The 23,033-nt window shown below is 40.8% G+C and overlaps 1 protein-coding gene across 3 annotated transcripts in view; it reads left to right on the top strand.

Annotated features, from left to right (window-relative positions):
• The window catches only part of LOC126458075 (juvenile hormone esterase-like), a 179,036-nt gene that overhangs the window by 82,422 nt on the left and 73,581 nt on the right, over nucleotides 1-23,033 (top strand). Inside the window, exon 1 of one of the 3 annotated variants that reach the window (XM_050094891.1) lies at nucleotides 8,404-8,620. The exons of the other annotated variants lie outside the window; for them this stretch is intronic. Within the exon in view, the coding sequence (XP_049950848.1) occupies nucleotides 8,453-8,620 (168 nt within the window). The 5' untranslated portion in view covers nucleotides 8,404-8,452. Of the gene's footprint in view, nucleotides 1-8,403; nucleotides 8,621-23,033 lie in introns of those variants that run through there. 3 annotated transcript variants of the gene reach the window in all.

Genomic DNA, 23,033 nt, shown 5'->3' with positions numbered 1-23,033 from the left:
AATTTTTTTTCCATTAACCTTTTTACAGTAGTTGTTTAAAAATATATTGACACCAACCCAAACAACACTTTTCATTATTGCCTGGGATGAATGTCCATTGCAGTATACCCCATCAAATAATAAAAAGTCATTTTCGTGAAGAGTAGCAAGTGCTACTGCACAGGCAATAGCACGTTGATTCGTACAGGCAAGAAAATCTCTTTCATGTTCTTTGAGAAGTTTGCTGATGACAATATAAGTGTAGACAATCATATTTAAAATAGTGTCTGATGGGTATTTTAGTCCTCCATGATCAAGTCTCTGTATCAAACTAAAATGTTCGTTTATTGGCAACTCCTTTTCAATCACAATTTCATTAAGGCAACTCTCACATTTCAGCTTCTTAATCACTGCATGAGCACAGTAGCCTGCAATGAAAGTTAAAGACGTTGCAATATCTTTCACTGAAAGAACATCGTCTTGAGTTACACTGACTTCTATGTCTAATGTGTCTGTTTCTTCAACTTCAGAAAACATAAAATTTTTTATGGCCCCTACTGTGATATTGCCATAGGAAGGAGAACATAAAACTAAAGGCATTACACTTTGAATTCGAAGCTTCTTTTCTGCTTCATAGACTTGTGTCACTGAAACATTGTATTGGGAACCTGCAAGCTGTCTATACTTTCCAAAACGCCGCTCAAGCACATCTGTTTGTAGCTTGGCTGTCAGTAAATAGCTCATACCTAGCTCTTCAGTACAGTATCGAGCAATCTCTACAACGGCATATGTTGTATGCTGAATAGCAAAAAATGTTTCTTTTGTGAGAAACCCACTTGACAAACCTTTTGCTTTCCACACATCAAGCCAGTCTAGAAAATCTAGCAAAAATTGCATAGAAACGCTATCAGTTGTCAACGGATCCATATAAGGATTCTGTTTGTGTTTCCCTTTAAACACTGATTTCACATTCATGACATCAAACCATTTTGTTATTATTCGAATGTATTCTGCTGTTGATGGTGCATGTCTCAAATCAAATTTATCACTAGCTACCTCAAGGCCCTCTGACACATGTCGATTGAATATCTGCAGCACTAATTTCATGCTCTGTTTTTCTAATGATGTAGGGCAAAGTGATTTGAGAGACAATGTGTGACAATATTTTACTAAAGAACTGGAATCTATGTCATAAATCTGTTTCAGTGTTTTAAAAGAAGCTACAGAAAACTTATTTTCTTCCACTTCTTTTCTAACTGGAAACTGAGGATAAAACATATCTTTACCATCATTTTTTTGGTTCAGCCACACATTTCTTATGCATTTAACAATGTGTATGGCATCAATTAAAAAGAAAAGTGGGCGATTAGGATCAGATGGATGTTTAAAAACTATATTAACAGCTTTATCCAGAGAAAACATTGACATGGTTTTGCTATTGATTTTGTTGTTGTCAGTTACCACACAAAAAACCCTATAGCCTATTAGTTCAAGGCCATTTATTATGGCCAGTAGCACATCGTATAATGCATTAGATGAAATGGTTTTCACCGGTAAAATGTGAACAACATCCCTGTACAAAGACTTGACACTCTGCAACATAAATACAAATGCTGAATTTGCAGCACATTCAGAGTTATATGACATGCCCAAAACACTACCTCCTTTATATTCCAAATAAGAATTTAGATGAATTTCATCTACACTCAAAACAACATTGACATCATCGCTGTTCAAGTATTGAAATTTCTGTCTTGCATAGGACAGGAAATTACTTCCCCCAAGCCTTTCGTGAGATGGATTCACATTAAATTTGCTGCAGATCCTACGCAGAGTGCTTGGATGTGGCATTTTAATTAATGAGCTGCTACGTAAAAAATTGTAAGCATGAGATGAAATTGAAAATAGCAAACAACACAGTATCATAAATGTAGAACTAAACCTATGATTAAATTTCTTTACATTTATGAGACTAACTTGTTCATATATAAAGTCTACCATCTCCTTTTCACTCTCCTGTAAACTGTCTTTCAGCACTCCTAGACTGTCTTTCACTATCTCTACAATACTATCTATAGAAGTTTCTGAGTGCCCACAATCTGTGTCTGAAAACTCCTGCAGTACACTGACAATTTCATGGATATTGGTTACAATTACAGGAAAAGATCTTTTTCCTAATGTCTTAATTTGTACATCATTTCTTAAACAATGAAACATTTAAATTACTATCTATAACGACAGAATGTCTGATTAATGGTGCTGGATTTCTTATTATCTTTAAAAAACAAACAAAATCACTGTGTTTTTCGATCACACTCCACTCGTTGGGCAAATCCACTTCCTTCGTACGCAACATCAACTCTTCTAAAGAACTGAAGCTGAAAGTGTTTTCATAGTCCTCCTGTGATGCTAAACTATATTGTAATGCTGCAGCTAACTGCTCATTTTCAAGCCTTTCCTTTTTCTCCTCTGGCCCTTCACGTCTACTTTCTTCCTTTGAAAGGTAGGAAGGACAGTTTGGGAGTAGTGATGGAACTGCATCTGGTCTCAAGCGTGGTTTGAGAAGGGGGGCTCTTAATAACTGACCAGTCCTTTCATCCACAATTTGTGTTTCCCAAATAACATCATCCTTGTGGAAGTGAACATGACATACCTGTAATTAAAAATGAATAAAAAATGAAAAAGGTGCTTACAACTGAATGTGATGACAATATTAATAGTGTGAAAACAATTTATGAATATAAAGTTAGTTTCTAGTTCTAAAATACAAATAGACTCCCAACTAAAATGCAGAAGAATGCTCAAGTGATAAATGTGGCCATGGCATAGTAACTCTATAAAACAATAACATTACAATATCTAAACACATGCAGTTACATGTCATGGCAACAAGCTCTTAAAGAGATGGTGAAATGAAGAAAGTACTTTCCCCATCAAAAATTACAAACATTGACTAATGTTTGTAGCATAATTCAATAACAGTGACAATTTTCTTTATAAGTTAGCCTTGAAGCTCATATTTACAAGAGGGGTGGGATTTTTGCTTAATGTCTTGCTCTATTCCCCCCCACCCCCCACCCCCACCCCACACACACACCTCAGACACAAGAAAGCATGATGACACCAAACTCACACAGGTGTAATCCAAGAAGCAACTGTGACACAGTAACAGAATAATACAAAGTAATTGTCAACACTGTGTAACCTTTAGAACTATGGAATACTTAAATGTAGTGCTTTTTATCAGATAGACACTGTTTTGCTTTTGATATCAGTTCATAACTTACATAAAAACTGACAGTATGATGAACTAATACATTGCCACTTATGTGCTACCTATTAGGCTAAACATGAGCACACAATTGCTTTCAAGTACTTTAGCTGTGTATCTATAAGACAGCTGTGTAGGCCACTGGCATGTATCTGAAATTCCAGACCCAGAAAGTAAGAATTTGTAAAATCCACAAGTATTTTTTATATGTTTTCACAGTTTCTCCCTTTGCATTTTGTGATGGCCTGTTAATCCATTCATGTACTCATTCATTTTTCCTGTCTATGGTTCACTGTTAAGTCTAAAGCCTACTATATTCCCTAATAGTAACATTCCTTGCAATGACTTCAAATTCCCACCAATAATTTATTAAAAACAAGCGACTGAGACACTGTTTTTACTTCATTTTCAATTTCTGGGTACACCACATTACTTGTTTTTGAACAGGCAACTTCCTAAAGACTTTTACAGCAAAAAGAAACACAAATACAGAAGCAGAATACATCGAAAATCGTCTGTATCTTAAGTGCACGTACTTAATTATAAACCGACTTTTATTCCTAACAACAGGCAGCATAAACAGTAAGTATAAAGATATACTGAGATATTTAACTACGTAAGTATGACTGTGCTTAGGCTATACTGGTTGAACTTGCAGAATACAGAATTCATATAACCTATACCAGCTAAACTGTAGACTTGCCAGGGCAAGAAAACGAAACGCTGTTTTCTTCGGCACTTATTCAGTTAAGATCTGATATATTAGTCAAAATGTCGCTGACCTTCCTTACTGCATACGTGCCTATTCTTTGTTAGCACACTTAACCTCTTTTAAGAAATAAACAAAACAAATACTTACTCTTGAACTTGAAGAAGGAGTGAAGTTATCTCTGCGAATACTTGACAACCATTTCTTTCTCATTGCTTCATCCTCCGGAAATTTAAACACGGTTACTTTTGGTCCACCGCCGTAATTTCCTCTACAATTCGGCACACAACAACGATACGGCATTTTGCAGGCAACGAAATTTTCACAGGCAAGAAAAACAGATCACCAGTTTAGTGCACAGAAACTAAACAACCAAATCACGTACACTAACGCAGGAACACCATTCACTATAATAGTAAACTGACGCGAAACTCGTCGAACGACTATTCACAAGCACTGTTCCGTGAAACTGTTGAAGAAAGGACTATGTGTGTAGCCATCTTGTGACGTCACGCACTACGTAGACAGGCTTTCTTTTACAGGGGGTGCTGGTACTACGCCTTCCACACAACGCTGGTGACTACTTTGAAGGACAGTAACGGGTGCAAACGTGTAACCCTTTTGTATCGGTTGTGAATAAATAGTTGCCACTATTTAAGTTACAACCCTCGTATTATTCACTAAATTATACATTTCACATATTTTTTACATAAGTTACAAATATACACTAGCAAACAACACTAACATCACGTATATCACATTTTTCACATAGTCTTTCATGTCACAGTTATGTTGCGGCAATATTTTTTTTTTTTAAATTTAGATGACTGATTGAATAATAGTGTTGTATAAGCAGTCAAGGAACTGAACTGCAGCAATCAAAGATGGACCGTCGCAGGAATTGCTCCGCAGATGTGCATGCCAATAGACAGTGCCCATTCCATCGTGCGAGATCATTGCAGGAAAAATCGTGCTTATGCCTTATTCCGTAATCACTGTCATCTGGACACGGATGTGGCGTCTGTGGACTTCCTTGAGCGTCAGTCACACCGTCGATGTAAATGATTTCCTCAGTCGTTTCATTAAGGGCGACGAGACATGGATCCACTGGTATTTAACAGTTGCAAGAGAGCGTCTTCGCGGAAGAAATGCGAAGTCGCACCATCAGCAGGGAAGGTCGTGGCCATAGTTTCTTCACTGAGAAGGATTTGTGTACACAGAGGTTATAGCAAAGGGTACAGCCGTAAATGACGATTCGTACCGTGCAACACTGACATCGCTGAGCAACGCCGTAAAGAGCAAGAGGCGTGGAAAATACACTCCTGGAAATCGAAAAAAGAACACATTGACACCGGTGTGTCAGACCCACCATACTTGCTCCGGACACTGCGAGAGGGCTGTACAAGCAATGATCACACGCACGGCACAGCGGACACACCAGGAACCGCGGTGTTGGCCGTCGAATGGCGCTAGCTGCGCAGCATTTGTGCACCGCCGCCGTCAGTGTCAGCCAGTTTGCCGTGGCATACGGAGCTCCATCGCAGTCTTTAACACTGGTAGCATGCCGCGACAGCGTGGACGTGAACCGTATGTGCAGTTGACGGACTTTGAGCGAGGGCGTATAGTGGGCATGCGGGAGGCCGGGTGGACGTACCGCCGAATTGCTCAACACGTGGGGCGTGAGGTCTCCACAGTACATCGATGTTGTCGCCAGTGGTCAGCGGAAGGTGCACGTGCCCGTCGACCTGGGACCGGACGGCAGCGACGCACGGGTGCACGCCAAGACCGTAGGATCCTACGCAGTGCCGTAGGGGACCGCACCGCCACTTCCCAGCAAATTAGGGACACTGTTGCTCCTGGGGTATCGGCGAGGACCATTCGCAACCGTCTCCATGAAGCTGGGCTACGGTCCCGCACACCGTTAGGCCGTCTTCCGCTCACGCCCCAACATCGTGCAGCCCGCCTCCAGTGGTGTCGCGACAGGCGTGAATGGAGGGACGAATGGAGACGTGTCGTCTTCAGCGATGAGAGTCGCTTCTGCCTTGGTGCCAATGATGGTCGTATGCGTGTTTGGCGCCGTGCAGGTGAGCACCACAGTCAGGACTGCATACGACCGAGGCACACAGGGCCAACACCCGGCATCATGGTGTGGGGAGCGATCTCCTACACTGGCCGTACACCACTGGTGATCGTCGAGGGGACACTGAATAGTGCACGGTACATCCAAACCGTCATCGAACCCATCGTTCTACCATTCCTAGACCGGCAAGGGAACTTGCTGTTCCAACAGGACAATGCACGTCCGCATGTATCCCGTGCCACCCAACGTGCTCTAGAAGGTGTAAGTCAACTACCCTGGCCAGCAAGATCTCCGGATCTGTCCCCCATTGAGCATGTTTGGGACTGGATGAAGCGTCGTCTCACGCGGTCTGCACGTCCAGCACGAACGCTGGTCCAACTGAGGCGCCAGGTGTAAATGGCATGGCAAGCCGTTCCACAGGACTACATCCAGCATCTCTACGATCGTCTCCATGGGAGAATAGCAGCCTGCATTGCTGCGAAAGGTGGATATACACTGTACTAGTGCCGACATTGTGCATGCTCTGTTGCCTGTGTCTATGTGCCTGTGGTTCTGTCAGTGTGATCATGTGATGTATCTGACCCCAGGAATGTGTCAATAAAGTTTCCCCTTCCTGGGACAATGAATTCACGGTGTTCTTATTTCAATTTCCAGGAGTGTATTTTGCACAACAATGCAACACCTCGCACCGCGCGCACAGTGCAAGCTTTCAATTTTGCTTCAATGTTTCCGATGAGATGTTTAGAAGCGTCCGCCGCACAGCACATATCTTGCACCATGCTGTTTCCATCTTTTCGAAAGGCTGAAGGAAAAGGGGAGGGGGATGGGGAGGGGGGGGTGGAAGAGATTTGCCATCTAAGAGAAGAGGACGTTCACATAGCGGTTATCGAATAGCTTGGTGACCAAGAAGCACTTTTCTATTGTTGAGGAAATGAACGATTGGTAGAATGCTGCGATCGTCATTTATAGAGACTTGTTGACTGTTGAATCATAGTGTCATGTGTACATATCCCTTTGAACTGTAATTCAACATTCAATAAAAGTTACTTGACCTGGTATGATAACGTGTAACTTAAATTTTGAAGGTCTCTCGTATACTATATCAGCTACATGAAATGAAATGAATGGGTCGGTCGTCGAGAAAATGATTGCAGATGAAATGAGGTGAAATGATATCAGGACAAACCGTTCAGGTTTGCTGAACCTGCACTGTAAGAATTTATAGCAAAGGGTACAGCCGTTAATGACGATTCGTGCTGTGCAACACTGAGATCGCTGAGCAACGCCGTAAAGAGCAAGAGGAGTGGAAAATATTTTGCACAACAATGCAACGCCATGCACCGCGCGCTCAATGCAAGCTTTCAAGCTTTGCATCAGTGTTTCCGATGAGATGTCTGGAAGCGTCCGCCATACAGCCCATATCTTGCACCATGCTGTTTCCATCTTTTCGACAGGCAAAGGAAGGGGGGGGGGGAGTGGGGGTGGGGGGTGGAAGAGCTTTGCCATCTATGAGGACGTTCACATAGCGGTTATCGAATAGCTTGATGACGAAGAAGCAGTTTTCTATCGTCGAGGAACTGAACGACTGGTAGAATGCTGCGACAGTCATTTATGGAGACTTGCTGACTGTTTAACCACAGTGTCATGTTTACGTATCAGTTTGAACTGTGATGGAGCATTCAATAAAAGTTACTTGACGTGGTATGATAACGTGTAACTTACCTTTTGAAGGTCTGTCGTATATTATGTCAGCTAAATGAAATGAAATGAATGGGTCGCTCGTCGAGAAAATCATTGAAGATGAAATAAGGTGAAATGATAGGGCAAAAGGCTCAGGTTTGCTGAACCTGCACTGTAACGAATGAGTCTACATCATTCACAGACAGGCAAACAGGTAGTACACTTCTCTGTCTCATTCCGCCTTTTCCTCTGGACAGGTGTATGTGCGTATGTGTGTGTAATCATGAGTACATTTGTTTAATAGCCAGCAAAGATAAGAGGTAGTAATGCAAAGTGATTACTTCTAGGAATCTGTTTTCTTATTGTTTTACGCGTTCCAGACACCATATGTGTGATAAAGGTAAGCTCAAACTGTATATTTACGAAAGACAACCGTTTATCAGCAGTGCTTGTTGCACATGGTGACAAGGGAGTAGTTGTGATACAGACAACGTCATAAATGACTTTTACAAAGGTTAGACCTATATCCTCCGTCTGCTCATTAGTCACGAACTTTTTCGTGTAGTGTGACAGTGGGCGGGACACAGGCAAGTGATAGGAAGAAGACGGGAAGTCCCCTGGCAAGGTCGCCCTCCACTACTTAAAACCAAACGCCAGTACCGGATGTTGCAGACTTGCTATGGCGCATCACAGAACCGCATTGTCCGCCTCGTGGCAGCCGCTAGTCATTGTGATGTTAGCACCTCTGACTTGTCTGGCGGCGTGCGGCAATCGGCCGATCGCCTCCACACCGCTGGGCCGAGTTCTGGGTTCGACGCTGACGACGCTCGATGGCAAAAACTTCTCAGCCTTCCGTGGAATACGCTACGCTAAGGCGCCTGTTGGTGACTTGCGCTTCAAGGTATGCATGTATATCTTCAGTCATACTCTGCAAACCTCTGTGACGTGGCAGAGGCAGAGGATACTTCTTCCCAGTCTACACACGTATGGTGCGCGGAAAGAGTGACTGATTAAACATCTCTGTGCGCGCTGCCGTTAGTATAATATTGTCTTCACGAATTCTATGGGAGCGATGCATAGAAGGTTGAAGTATATTTCTAGATTAATCACTTAAAGTTGGTTCTAGGAACTTTCTAAGTAGACTTTCAAGGAAAAGTTTGCATCTGCCTTCAAGAATATGCCAGTTCAGTTCTTTCAGCACTTACGTGACATTATCCGTGGGTCAAACAAACTGTGACCATTTGTGCTGCCTTTCTCTGTAACGATTATTATCCCCAGTTGGTCCTATTGGGTACGGGTCCCAAACACTTGAGCAATATCCTGGAATGGGTCGCACTAGTGTTTCGTAAGCAGTTTCCTTTGTAGACTAATTCCATTTCGTTAATATTCTTCAAATAAACCAAAGTTTGCTACCTGCTTAAATGAGCCTATATGATCGTTCCACTTCATATCCCTACAAGTGTTACATCCAGGTATTTGAATCAGTTGTCCGGTTCTAACTGTGATTCTTAGGTATTGTAGTCATACGATACTACATTTTTTCGTTTTGTGAAGACACAGTTTTGCAGTTTTTGAGCATTTCAAGCAAGTTGCCAACCTTTCCACCACTTCCAAATTTTACCAAGATGGAACTGAATTTTTGTGTAGCTTTCGTCAGACAGTACTTCATTACAGATACATCATCCGTGCAAAGTCTGGATTACTATCGTCTGTAGGTCATTAATAAACAACATGAACAGCGAAGGTCCCAACACACTTCCCTGGATCACACCCGAATTTACTTCTACAACTGTCAATGTCTCCCCATCCAAGATAACATGCTGCGTCCTCCCTACGTAAATAATCTCAGTCCAGTCGCAAACTTCGCTTGATGCTCCATACGATAATAACCGTAGATATGGTACTGAGTCAAATAATTTTCGGAAATCGGGAAAAACTGCATCTACCTGACTGCTTTGATCCATGGTTTTCAGGATGTCATTGACAAAAGCACGATCTGAGTTTCACATGACCGATGTTGTCGGAATGCAAATGGTTTGCACGAAGGAGGTCATTTGGTTGTAGATACTTCATTCCGTCTGAGCTCAGAACAGGACTATACTCTCAGATTCTACAACTAATGGATGTCTAAGATATTGGACGGTAGTTCTGTGGATCATTTCTGCCACCCCGCTTTGTATACCGGTGTGTCCTGAGCACTCTGTCAACTGCATCTACACTAGCTGCTACATTTTTGAATGTAGATGAGACTGTTCTACCTTGGTTACTTTTCAGACTTATGCCTCTTGCCAGCCCTGCAATAGAAGCATAACATACGTTCCTATTCCATTATAAATAACTGCATTTACTTTTTATGTGCCACAGTCTTTTTCTGAAATTACAAAAATTATTCCTGATCATGTACCTAGGAACAAATACTCGATTGAAACTTAAAATCGTTGCGATTGAGAAAATCGTGCCAGTACTGTATCTGATTGCCTATCTGCTACACTGTTACTCTACAACACACCAATAATCAGTAAGTGAATTATCAAAAAACAGTTACGGTTAAAAACAATTTAAAATAGAAGCTACTGTAAACTATCACAAATTTAGCTATACTTAAAACAGCTAAGTTTAGTGTGTGTTTATTTTTATTTCTTGACAATGTTCTTTTAACTAAGAAATTTTACATTGTTATTCGACTTATAACTCATTGGTTAGTAATGACATCATGCCGTCAGAAGTGGGCGGAGCCTCCATTATATATAGTAAGACGTGCACTAACCCGTCTCTCTCCTAATCCCTTAATCCTTTCCCTGGGTACCCGTGTTCACCGTCTAGCCACCACCCGATGGCCTGACCTTTTATTTCGCCCCCCATGACTTCACATACAATAGCCATCTCACCTCATGACAATCACTCTCTTTCACACCATAGACCTTCCCCCCCAACATGTCATGTCATTCACTCCCACACACGCCACCACCCCACACCCCCAATCCCTACTGTCGGCCTAATTCACGACAGGCCTTTCCTCTTTCACTCCTTCATCTGTCACCCTCTGACTTCTTTCTCTCTCCCCGCCCCCCCCAACCCAACACTCCACGACTGACTGCCATCACCATCAAGACGCCGCTATGGAGAAGAAGAAGAGGCCAGGACAACGGCCTTTCGTTTTCACTATCTCTCACTATTCCTCCTCCTCTCTTTAATTCTGTAACGTAGTCGTAAACCCCGACTAGTCTATGGGCCGCTCGTTTTCCCTCACCCTTCTACTGTCCCTACTACTGTCCTGTCTTCTTTTTTTTTAAAAAAAAAAAAAAAAAAACGGGCCAGTCAATTGGGCCATTCGTTTTCCCACTTCTTAAACTATCACTCTCACTATCCTTTCAACTTTATATATATATAAAAAAAAAAACCAGCACAACAGTCAAGGACAACAACACTCGTCATGTCACACCCACATTCTCACCACACCAATTAAGAAGGAGAAGCGCATTAAAAAAGCGCTAGAACTTCGTTTCCAGCTGAGGGTACAGCCCTCCATCATGTGCGTCGTCGTCGTCGGTTTCTCCAGTAGTGATTCTCCAGCAGAAAGGGGTTCCTACTCAATGGTAATTCATCGTTTTATAGCTTTATAACTTTATTTTCTTTAATGTATGAAGCCCTCTAGTTAAAGCTTTGTATACGACTTGTAGGTCTGAAGATGACCACAGTAGAGGTCGAAACCGGTCACCTTACTAAATAAATCGTGATCAAGACTGATTTTAATAGTAAATCCAAAGGGAATTCCGTACCTGAATAGATTTCTGAATAATCTCCCTCACACGTCCTGGAAGTCAGAAAAGCATGGTAAAGTCCTAGTCAATACGCTAATTAACAAGTTACTGTTCGAAATGTATCTTCCAGGCTTTCGATTTTGCGGTCCAGGGACAAAATTAGATGACAGATTAGCAGGTGGAGATGTAGGAATTAATCATTTAGATGAAGCTTGCAAGATACATGAAACTGCATACAGAGACCATAAAGATCTGGAAAATAGGCATAAAGCAGACAAAGAATTGCAGAAGGCAGGAAAAGAGAGAATTTTAAGCGAAGATGCATCGGTAGGCGAAAGATTAGCTTCTACTGCTACTAATGTATGGAAAACAAAAATTAAGAATGGGTTTAGTAGACGGTAATGGGTGGACATTATAATTTTTTTCTCCTGTTAATAAATGAAAGGACTTAGTATTGATTTTAAGCCAAGCCAAAAGCCAATGCTATTGAGCTAAAGCTCTCCAACGACGAACTGAAAAGTCATGGCTTTCTTGATAATTTTCTTACTGAAAAACAGATGAAACAGAAAGCCAGTAAGGTTAAAAAAAGGTGGCAGTTTACTCCTAAATTTATCTGTTTCTGTTGTGAAAAAATTACTTGATTATCTTACAGCAAAAAAAGAAGGTAAACATGCAGGCGGATTCCTGCCGCTGATTCTAGCTGCATTGGGCGCAATTGGATCGTTGGCTGTTGGTGCTGCAGCAATTACGAGCGCTGTCCGTAAAAAACAGCAGGTAGGTGCTGAGTTGGCAAAACAGAAGAGACTTAACCTAGAAATGGAGAAAAGAATAGCAGGGTCAAATTTGGCTATGAAATCAAGCCTTAAAAAAAACAAGTCGAAGAAATGATACAAGAGTAGAGCCATCCGCTTACCAACTTTGATATAGAAAAATTGGTAAAGCAACTGAAAATCGTAAATTTTAGAGGCGTCTTTATGATCGATGAACTACCGCAAAAAGCAGCAAAAGTCGAAGCAGGAATTGCTAACCTAGGCACGTCTGTTAACGTAGGCACTCACTGGATATGTTATTTCAAAAATGGCGGTGAAAAATTTGTGTTTGACTCGTTCGTTGGCGATATCCCACAAGCATTAGTGAACTACCTAGGCCGAGATAACTTGTTTTACAACGCAGAGAGCGTTCAAAATTTCGATCAGTGTGTATGTGGCCACCTATGTTTACTACTCTTGAAGCTATTTACGGATGGATGGTCGTTTGTTAAAATCTATATATATATAAAAGAAAGTCGTGTTAGTTACACTACTTATAATTCAAGAACGGCTGGACCGATTAGGCTGAAAATTGGTGGAGAGGTAGCTTAGAAGCAGGAGACGCGAATAGGATACCTTTTATCCCGCTCGACCGCTATAAAACGTGGTATAACAAAAACGCATCTGGCATGGAATAACAAAACGCAAATGTCAGCTAAACGTCACTATAAAACGTGGTATAACAAAAACGCATCTGACATGGAATAACAAAACGCAAATGACAGCTAAACGTCTATGGTTAAGTATCAGTATATATCATTAATTAAAAATTTAAAGAAATAATTTGTATTTTCTTTGAATCATTATTAACAATGCCGCGACCAAGACGATCGAACATTTCTCGACAAAGCCGTAATGCAAGAAGGATACAAAACATTGCGAATGAGAGGACTGAAGAAGAAGAACAAATTGTCCGTGAAGAGCGCCGCGTTAGTATGGCTCGACTTCGTGCTTCTCTATCACAAGAGCAAAGTGAGGCAGCCCGTGAAACGGCCCGGTTGGCAATACGAAACCGTCGATCGAACAACAGAGATCAACATTTAGATAATTTTCGAAGCACAAGAAGGGATTTATCAAGTGATGACTTGAACCGAGCAGCGTTTAGATACGATTGCAGCACTGATTACTGCTTGCATCCTTGTGTTTGCATTCGGCCGAACGCCGTTGTTTGCGAGTATTATGGCGCGTTGAAGTTTTCCTGAGAAACGCACGGATTGTGCTGCCTTAGTGGGAAAGTAGTTTATATGTGGCATGTTCACAGGTCGGAAGACCGTCTTCGTTGTTTTTTCTTGCGCCTGATAATAAAACAAAAAATGTCTGTATCACAAGGTACTTAATTGAAGAGTGGAAGCTATGCACCAAAAAACATAAAGAATAAAGAATCATCAAAATACTTAATTTTTTATGTTTATTTCCTAATAAAAAATTGAACTTAACATCCAAAATCTGATTATTTATTGGCATTAAGGCGGAACAGAGTTCGTCGGGTCAGCTAGTTCTCGATATAATAAATGGGTATATTTGGGAACAAGATAAAGCAAGGAGAATTAGTAAAGCACCTAGATTCAACTGCTAGTAATGCTGACTTGGAAGAATTAGCTAGTAAAGATGACTTGGGAGAATTAGATAAGCAACTAGAATCGACTGCTGGTAAAGCTAACTTGGAAGGTGAGAGAATACAATTTCGAAAGGAATTCAATAACGAAAGGTTATATTGTCTTCAAGGACAGGAGATTAGTAGATGTAAAAGAGCCTATAGATGGCCATGATATAGTTACCAAAAAATATCTAGTAGAAAATCAATTAAATAATCTTGTTACCGAGCCTGAATACACAAGTATTCTCACACTATTTAATAATTATGTGAGCAAAACCGACCTCAGCGAATGCTACAGCAGAAAGAACTTAGAGAAATTTTTCCGTGATTGCGTGAGCAAAGCTGAATTCGATGAACAAAGCGGAATCATGGCGCATCATAATAAAGAGATAAATAATTCATTAGGTAGGATTGATGTGCTAGAGAGGAAGGTGTAATTAAATAATCTTGTTACCAAGCCTGAATACACAAGTATTCTCACACTATTTAATAATTATGTCAACAAAACCGACCTCAGCGAATACTACAGCAAAAAGGACTTAGAGAAATTTTTACGTGATTATGTGAGCAAAGCTGAATTCGATAAACAAAGCGGAATCAATTAAATAATCTTGTTACCAATTCTGAATACCCAATTATTCTCACACTATTTAATAATTATGTGAGAAAAACCGACCTCAGCGAATACTACAGCAAAAAGCTGTGTGTAAAGCTGAATTCGATAAACAAAGCGGAATCATGGCGCATCATAATAAAGACTTAATAATTCATTAGGTAAAATAAATGAACGACGAGAAGCATATTTGGTGCTTGAAGTGCAAAAGATTTATAGCTACAGTTCACCCTCAGACAGTTACTAGAAAAAATTGTCGAACCAGAATCGAGGGCAATTGCGCAGAGTGTAAGGGTAAGAAGAGCAAGTTGGTAAAAAAAAAAAAAAATGGTGAAGTGGTCGACTGTCAATATTCGCAAAGAAATTGTGAATGTCCTGCACAAATCGGTGAGAAAAAACTTCCCAACGAAAGGAGTCACAGCATTTGGTACAGGCGATTTGTAGCTAGCTGACTTGGTTGAAATGGATTCTGGTAACCTAAAGAACATGACCAAAATCAATAAAAATATGCGGTATTTGTTGACTGTGATGGACGTGTTCTCGAAATTTGGTCATCATCACATCTACGCATAATGCGTAAAATAATCATCTTTTTGCAATGTACCATCCACCCGTCGATACGACAGGTATGCGAGACCTGCAAAATAGTGGCGACATGTTTGCTTCCATTAAAATCTGATAAACGTTTTAATTTTATCTCTGTCTTTACCTGAATTCACTTCGCGATAGTTATAAGGCCAAAATCCTCGTTTCAAGATTTACTGCGAATTTCTCTAAAGTCGTTCCACTTCAAATCTCCACCCACAAATTCGTCGTAGATGTGCTTTAAATCTGTGGCATCTTGCCTAAAAATTTTCAGAAAATTAAGGTTATCTCTCGCCAACTGCTTGGGAATTTTTGAGAACGTTTGTGCTAAACAGAAGCAGTCAACGTTCTTATGTCGTCCTCTGGTCAAGCGTTCTCTGACTATACCTTGAATTTCAAGAATGAAGTCGTCGAAAACAAGACCTTACTGGTAGTTACCTTCACATTCTTCTAGTCGAATAATTTCATCAGTGTTGCTGATAAAAGTTGTAATTTTTTCTTTGTGTTTATCTTCCATTTTTCACACGCTTTTATAAATTCTTGATTTTCGGCTGATCTAAACTTCTAGAGTAAACATACAGGTGGTTAATTTTTTTCCAGTTCAACCATCCCGGCGCTAAGATATAATTGTCAGTCATTGGCGTTGTTTTTCCACAGCCACTTGGGCCTATTATTGTACATCGAACAGAATTAGCTAAAAGTTAACCATGTTTCTTTTCCCATTCCTGTTCACGAACTCTGATTTTTGGCTCCCAATCAGTCGTCATTTATTATAATAATAAATGAACAGAATTTTTGAACTCAGTGGTAAGTCTTCGCCTTTAGAAAAAAGGCTGAATGTATCGATACGAAGTGCGTTTACAAAAGTGAGAGTGGTTGGTTTTTACTCGACATTTTTAACTCCAAATGTTACATGTGAAAATAACAGACTGCACTTTGAGAAAGACGGTGTCTCTAACACGTTGACTATTCCCACGGGCCAGTACAGTCTAGATAATTTAAAGATTAAGCCAAATAGTACGCTCAACAGAGTCGAAATTCAGAGCACACGCCATAAGCTGTTTTTGGTAGAGAGCACAGTATTGGGCGGTTTCTGGAGAATCAAACTGTGAAGCTCGCAGCAGTAAACGCTGTTGCAGCATAGCTGCCGAAAATCACTCCTTATGACAGCATCAAAGTCCATTTTAATTTAGCAGACGGCATGTTTGTAAAGGACTCTGATACTTTTCATAGAGAAACGAAGATTATCGCTTCATTTAAGCCAAAGTTGTTTGGACTAGCTGATCATTTGCAGTTTGGCAGTCCTATTATATATGAACCAAGCTATCCGCTATTTTCACAGTTCACGATAAAGTTCAAAATCTGCAGATCACTATAACGGATGAAAACGATTCTGTGGTAGATTTTGGTGGTGCGAATGTAACTGTGCTTCTGTAAATGGTGCAATAAAATTTTTTTCCCGTTTAATAAAGATGAACAAAATAGAAAGTTACCAATGGCAGTCTTTTCCAGTAAACGAGACGACTAAAAATAATTTGAACTTCCCATACAAAGATGTAGAAATAGACGTCAAAGTTGGTGATGGCTGGTTTGGTAATGATGACATTTAATGCGGCACTTGAAGACTGCTCAGATTACACTGCCTATGAAGGCAAATCGAATGTAAAACTAGTTGACAATTTTCCAAGTCAGCTATCGAGTGTAGTAAGTGCCAAGAAAAGAGGGCACATTATGTAAAGGCTAGAGCATCCAGGCGTTTCTTAACGTTTTGTATCACCTTACGTCTTCTCTGCACGATGACACAAGATTCGAGGGAAATTTCATTAACAACAGAAAGTTGCAAAGAAAAGAAAATTAAGTACTTTACTCGCTGAAAATGCTGGGCGGCTTTTTTTAAAGATTATAGAAAAATCGTGTGGGAAGGAGATTTAACGATAGTTTCATTAATCATCTGAATAAGTTGCTGTTGTTCAGTCAGGAGGTGAGTAAGTTCTTCTTCTTCCTGTTTTTCATTCACTTGAGCATTATTAATAAGGTCAATAAGTTGCTGTTTTTTCATCTTTGAATAACCTTTTAAAACCATTTTTCCGGTTCATCTTTTAGTTCTTGCATACTATAATTATTCGAGTCATTTCCTTTCGCAGGCATTTTATTATATACACAGATACATAAAATATTTCAATTATGCAATTCAATTTTCATACATAGCTCGCCAGTTGCTGCTGCTGACCGGCGGCGGGTATAAATGGCATCGAAAATGCGCTGCCAAAATGCGCTCGCTAAAGAACGTCTGCCAAAATGTCGTTGCAGGAAAAGCAACCACCCAAAAGTCGCCTAAAGCCGACCGCCTAAAAGTCTACGAAATTTTTCAAAAAAGTGCCCGCCAAAAAATCGCCACTTTTGCGCCAGAAAGCTGCCAACACTTTGCAAAAAAGTGACTGCCATAAAGTTACCACCATCTTTCGGCCAAAAAGATGCGGTTTCAGGGAGGCATCATCTTTTGCTCAAAATGTTAAGGGTTTTGTCTCATAGCGACGCCTATACTAGTTGTAATAATGCTCGAGCGTCCATACCCACCGGATATGGTTCTGCGTGACTTTATGTCTCCAGAAATAAGGAGAGCCTTAAAGCGCGGTCGGTTTACAAGGTTAGATAAGATTAAAAGTGCAGCATTGAAAAACGTAAGTGCTATCCCAAAGATCGAGTACCAGAAGCGCTTCGGGGATTGCTGGCGTAAGTGCATAATATCTAATGAGGGCTACTTTGAAGGAGATAACATTAACGTAGACGAATAAATAAAATTATTTCCAAAATTTCAACATTCAAGAATTTTTTTGAACACACCTTGTAGTTCTCAAAAGCTTTCCTTGGCGATCTTGGAACACGAAAATTGTAGAAGACAAAGGTCCCGAGTTCGAGCCCCGGTCCGCCACATAATTTTAATCTGCCAGGAAGTTTCATATCAGCGCACACTGCGCTGCAGAGTGAAAATATTATTCTGGAAACATCCCCCAGGCTGTGGCTAAGCCATGTCTCCGCCAAGTCCTTTCTTCCAGTAGTGGTAGTTCTCCAAGGTCTGCAAGAGAGCTTCTGTGAAGTTTGGAAGGTAGGTGATGAGGTACTGGCGGAAGTGAAGCTGTGAGGTAGGGTCGTTAGTCGTGCTTGGGTAGCTCAGAAGGTAGAGCACTTGCCCACGAAAGGCAAAGGTCCTAAGTTCGAGTCTAGGTATCGCGTAATCATTTTTAAAACAAATCAGTACTCGCCACGCTTAAGGAAACACATGTCACCTTTCTTGACACCTGGCGCCGGATCCACGATCAACGAACGATGGCAGTTCGCGCAGGCCGAGATAAGGACGGGGATTGCATTGTTGCCAGTTCCGAGCGGCAGTACGCACATACACATGTTTTGCGCTTGATGAAAGCATGTATCCCGCAAATTATGTCTCTTGCTTGCTTGTGTAGAATGTGTGGCTTACGACCATCATCAGCCATGACAACTCGCAACAACTGGAAGAAAAATGCACAATATAACTCGCTATGATCAAGTACAGGGTGTTTCAGAAGCGATGGTCAATATTCAGGGATATGACATGAATGACCATTCGAAACAAAAAAGTCAAGTAAACAGGGCTCTAAAACGGACACCTTAAGAGCTATGAGCAATTCTTTATCTTCGGTACTGTGAAACAAATCTCATCTACTGCACGCTCTTTGCCTTCCATATTTTGGGAAGTGGTAGTAGGGGCCAAACCATGAAAAAAATGTCCAGTAAACACATTCTCTAAAATTCGTACCTTAAGAGCTGTCAGCACTTATTCATCTTCGCTACTTTGAAACACAACTCTTGTAATGAACAAGTGCTCATAACTTTTAAGGTTTTCATTTTGAGCACATCTTTACTCAACATTTTTTCTTGTTTTGGTCCATTCTACCACTTCCCAAAATATGGAAAGCAAGGAGCTTGCAGTAGAAGAGATTTGTTTCACAGTACCGAAGCTCAAGAACTGCTCATAGCTCTTAAGGCATGCGTTTTGGAGCCCGTGTTCGCTAGACTTTTTTTGTTTCGAATGATCATTCTTGCCATATCCCTGAATATTGACCATCACTTCTGAAACACCCTGTATAATGCTCGCATTGCATACAACATTCACAGCACAGCGCTCAGAACACAACTGAACGCTCATTGGCTGGCAGAGAAAACGACGAAGGTGTGCAAAACAATCCTTAACTCGAGCTCCATCGTTCGTTACTCAACTATAAACATCCAGTATGGCAACCAGTGCATAGATATGTTTCAGATATGATTACCAACACAACAACGAAAAATCGCGCAAACTGTACAGATGCAACGAGCGAAATTACAAAATTCTCGATACTTTTTTAACACATCTTGTGTAGGTCTACTCTGATTAAAATAACTTTGTTATTAACGTTTCAGCGAGCTCAATGGTACGGTCCAGCCGCCAGTCAATCACAGTTGTTTCTCAAGCACCATATGTTCATTGTGATAGCTCAGATAAAAAAAACCAGTTCTAAGCAAAGAAGGGAAAGCAGAAAGGTGGAAGGAGTATACACAGGTTCTATACAAGGGCGATTGTTATGGAAATGGAAGAGGACGTAGATGAAGATGAAATGGGAGATATGATACTGCGTGAAGAATTTGACAGAGCACCGAAACACATAAGTCGAAACAAGGCACCGGCTGTAGACAACATTCCAATAGAACTACTGACAGCCTTGGGAGAGTCAGGTCTAACAAAACACTACCATGTAGTGAGCAAGATGTATGAAACAGGCGAAATTCCCTCAGACTTCAAGAAGAATATGATAATTCCAATCCCAAAAAAAGCAGGTGTTGACAGGTGTGAAAATTACCGAACTATCAGTTTAATAAGTCACAGCTGCAAAATACTAACGCGAATTCTTTACAGACGAATGGAAAAACTGGCAGAAGCTGACCTCGGGGAAGATCAGTTTGGATTCCGTAGAAATGTTGGAACACGTGAGGCAATACTGACCCTACGACTTACCTTAGAAGAAAGATTTAGGAAAGGCAAACCTACGTTTCTAGCATTTGTAGACTTAGAGAAAGCTTTTGACAATGTTTACTGGAATACTCTCTTTCAAATTCTGAAGGTGGCAGGGGTAAAATACAGGGAGTGAGAGGCTATTTACAATTTGTACAGAAACCAGATGGCACTTGCAAGAGTCGAGGGGCATGAAAGGGAAGCAGAGGTTGAGGAGGGAGTGAGACAGGATTGTAGCTTATCCCCAATGTTGTTCAGTCTGTATATTGAGCAAGCAGTAAGGGAAACAAAAGAAAAATTTGGAGTAGGAATTGAAATCCAGAGAGAAGAAATAAAAACTTTGAGATTTGTCGAGGACATTGTAATTCTGTCAGGTAGCAAAATACATGGAAGAGCAGTTGAACGGAATGGACAGTGTCTTCAAAGGAGGATGTAAGATGAACATCAACAAAAGCAAAACGAGGATAACGGAGTCTAGTCTACTTAAATCAGATGATGCTGGTACCCATTCTTGCTAATGTCATGAAGTCCATAATGAAACATCAGATACAAAATTACTTTGAAAACAATAAACTCTTCCAGGACACACAGCATGGTTTTCGCAAGGGAAAGTCTACAGTTACATCGGTACTGGACTTAATCACGAAGATGTGGGAGGGGTTTGAAGATACAGTGTGGCATTGACACACTGCGACCTGAGCAAAGCGTTTGATTGCATATCACACAAGATACTGATTAATAATCTCAAGTGTTAGGGTACTGAAGGTGCGGTCATAGCTACTCTTCAATCCTATCTTGAAAACCAAAGACAAATTGTATCAGTCCATGGAGCAGCCTCCCAAGAGCAAAAATTGGAGCATGATGTGCCCCAGAGATCCGTCATAGGACCTTTCCTGTTCCTTATCTACCTCAATAATATAGGTTGTATCTATGACATTCTACAGTTTGCTGATGATACCACACTCCTTGCCAAGGGGAAAACGGCTGAACAAGTAGTTCAAATGGCTCTGTGCACTATGGGACTTAACTTCTGAGGTCAGCAGTCCCCCAGAACTTAGAACTACTTAAACCTAACTAACCTAAGGACATCACACACATCCATGCCCGAGACAGGATTCGAACCTGCGACCGTAGCGGACGCGCGGTCCAGACTGTAGCGCCTAGAACCGCTCGGCCACCCAGGCCGGCACGGCTGAACAAGCTCTGTTGGCAGCAATACATGATATGCAGTCTCAGCAACGTCGGCTGCCAGGATAACATGGAGGCTGTCAAAGTACTAGGCTTCATGATAGACAGCAAACTGACAATGAACAAGCGCACAGAGTATGTGTGTTCCAAGCTCTCTCGTGTTATATACCTGCTAAGAAAACTAAAAGGTTCATTAACTGACCAATACTTATTAACAGTTTATTATGCACTCTTTCATAGCCATATTAATAATGGTCTGCTGTTATGGGGACACTCTGCAGCTTGTAAGAAGGTGTTAATGCTCCCCCCCCCCCCCCCAAAAAAAAAAAAAAAAAAAACAGGTGTCAGGATCGTTACATCAAGCAAAAAGCAGGAGCACTGCAAACTTATATTTACCAGGTTACAGATAATGACAATTTTCACCCAATATGTATTTCTATGCCTCAGCAGTGTAAAGGAAAAACAAGGTGATTTCAGCATGATCACGACACCTGCAACGAGAGGAACACTGAAGTACCAAGTTGTTGACTGACTGGAAGGCAAGACAGTTTTCCAGCGGTGCACCTAAAAATGCTCAATACACTGGACCGAGAAGTGCAGTCTCTGCCGCTAGGACTGTTCAAAAAGGACAATTGCACAGGACTTGAAAGAACACTCATTATATTCTATTGGAGAAGTTTTCAATATTGACCAAAGTGAATGGACAAAATAATATTTTCTTAATATGTTATATCTGCTGTTATTGTGAATACTTTTCTCTATGCTGCATAAAATTGTAACCAAATCTTACATATGACAAGAAAAGTGTTTCTGAAGAAGAGAAATTTATTAACACCAAGTATAGATTTAAGCGTCAGGAAGTCTTTTCTCAACGTATTTGTATGGAGTGTAGCCATGTATGAATGTGAAACATGGACAATAAATAGTTTAGAGAAGAAGAGAGTAGAAGCTTTCGAAATGTAGTGCTACAGAAGAATGCTGAAGATTAGATGGGTAGATCACATAACTAATGAGGAGGTATTGAATAGAATTGGAGAGAAGAGGAGCTTGTGGCACAACTTGACTAGAAGAAGGGATCGGTTGGTAGGACATGTTCTTAGGCATCAAGGGATCGCCAATTTAGTAGCATATCGGAGAGCAGCGTGGAGGGTAAAAATCGTAGAGAGAGACCAAGAGATCAATACACTAAGCAGATTTAGAAGGATGTAGGTTGCGGTAGGTACTGGGAGATGAAGAAGCTTGCACAGGATAGAGTAGCATGGAGAGCTGCATCAAAATCAGTCCCTGGACTGAAGACCACAACAACAATAACGACTGGCTGCCCGTTGACAACACTGTCTCTGCCGTTGCAATCTGTTAATCGCAAAGTTATATTAATCAGTGTACAATTATTTACAAATATTCAACGAATCACAACACCTCAGATGTCAAACTTGAGGAATAATATCTAGGAAGAGTTTCTAGTGGAGGTCTCATAAACATCTCTCTCCAACAATTATGTTTCATTGCAAAATCATTTGTACTACTCGTAAATATACTGGGTACGAGTTGTGTACGTACTCATCTGTTCATAAAACGTGCCACTTCTGTAGGACACTTTTGGTAAAGCCTACTGACATCATGACGAGGACTGTGCTCACTTGAAGGAGCATGTTTGTAATCAATGACATTATCTTGAACTAAATATTGTGCTACTTTATAGCTCCTGGTTTAAAATCATAGTGAAAAAGAT

The sequence above is a fragment of the Schistocerca serialis genome, chromosome 2 (genome assembly GCF_023864345.2).
Source record: "Schistocerca serialis cubense isolate TAMUIC-IGC-003099 chromosome 2, iqSchSeri2.2, whole genome shotgun sequence".
NCBI classification, from domain to species: domain Eukaryota; kingdom Metazoa; phylum Arthropoda; class Insecta; order Orthoptera; family Acrididae; genus Schistocerca; species Schistocerca serialis.
This window is presented reverse-complemented; position numbering and strand designations above follow the sequence as displayed.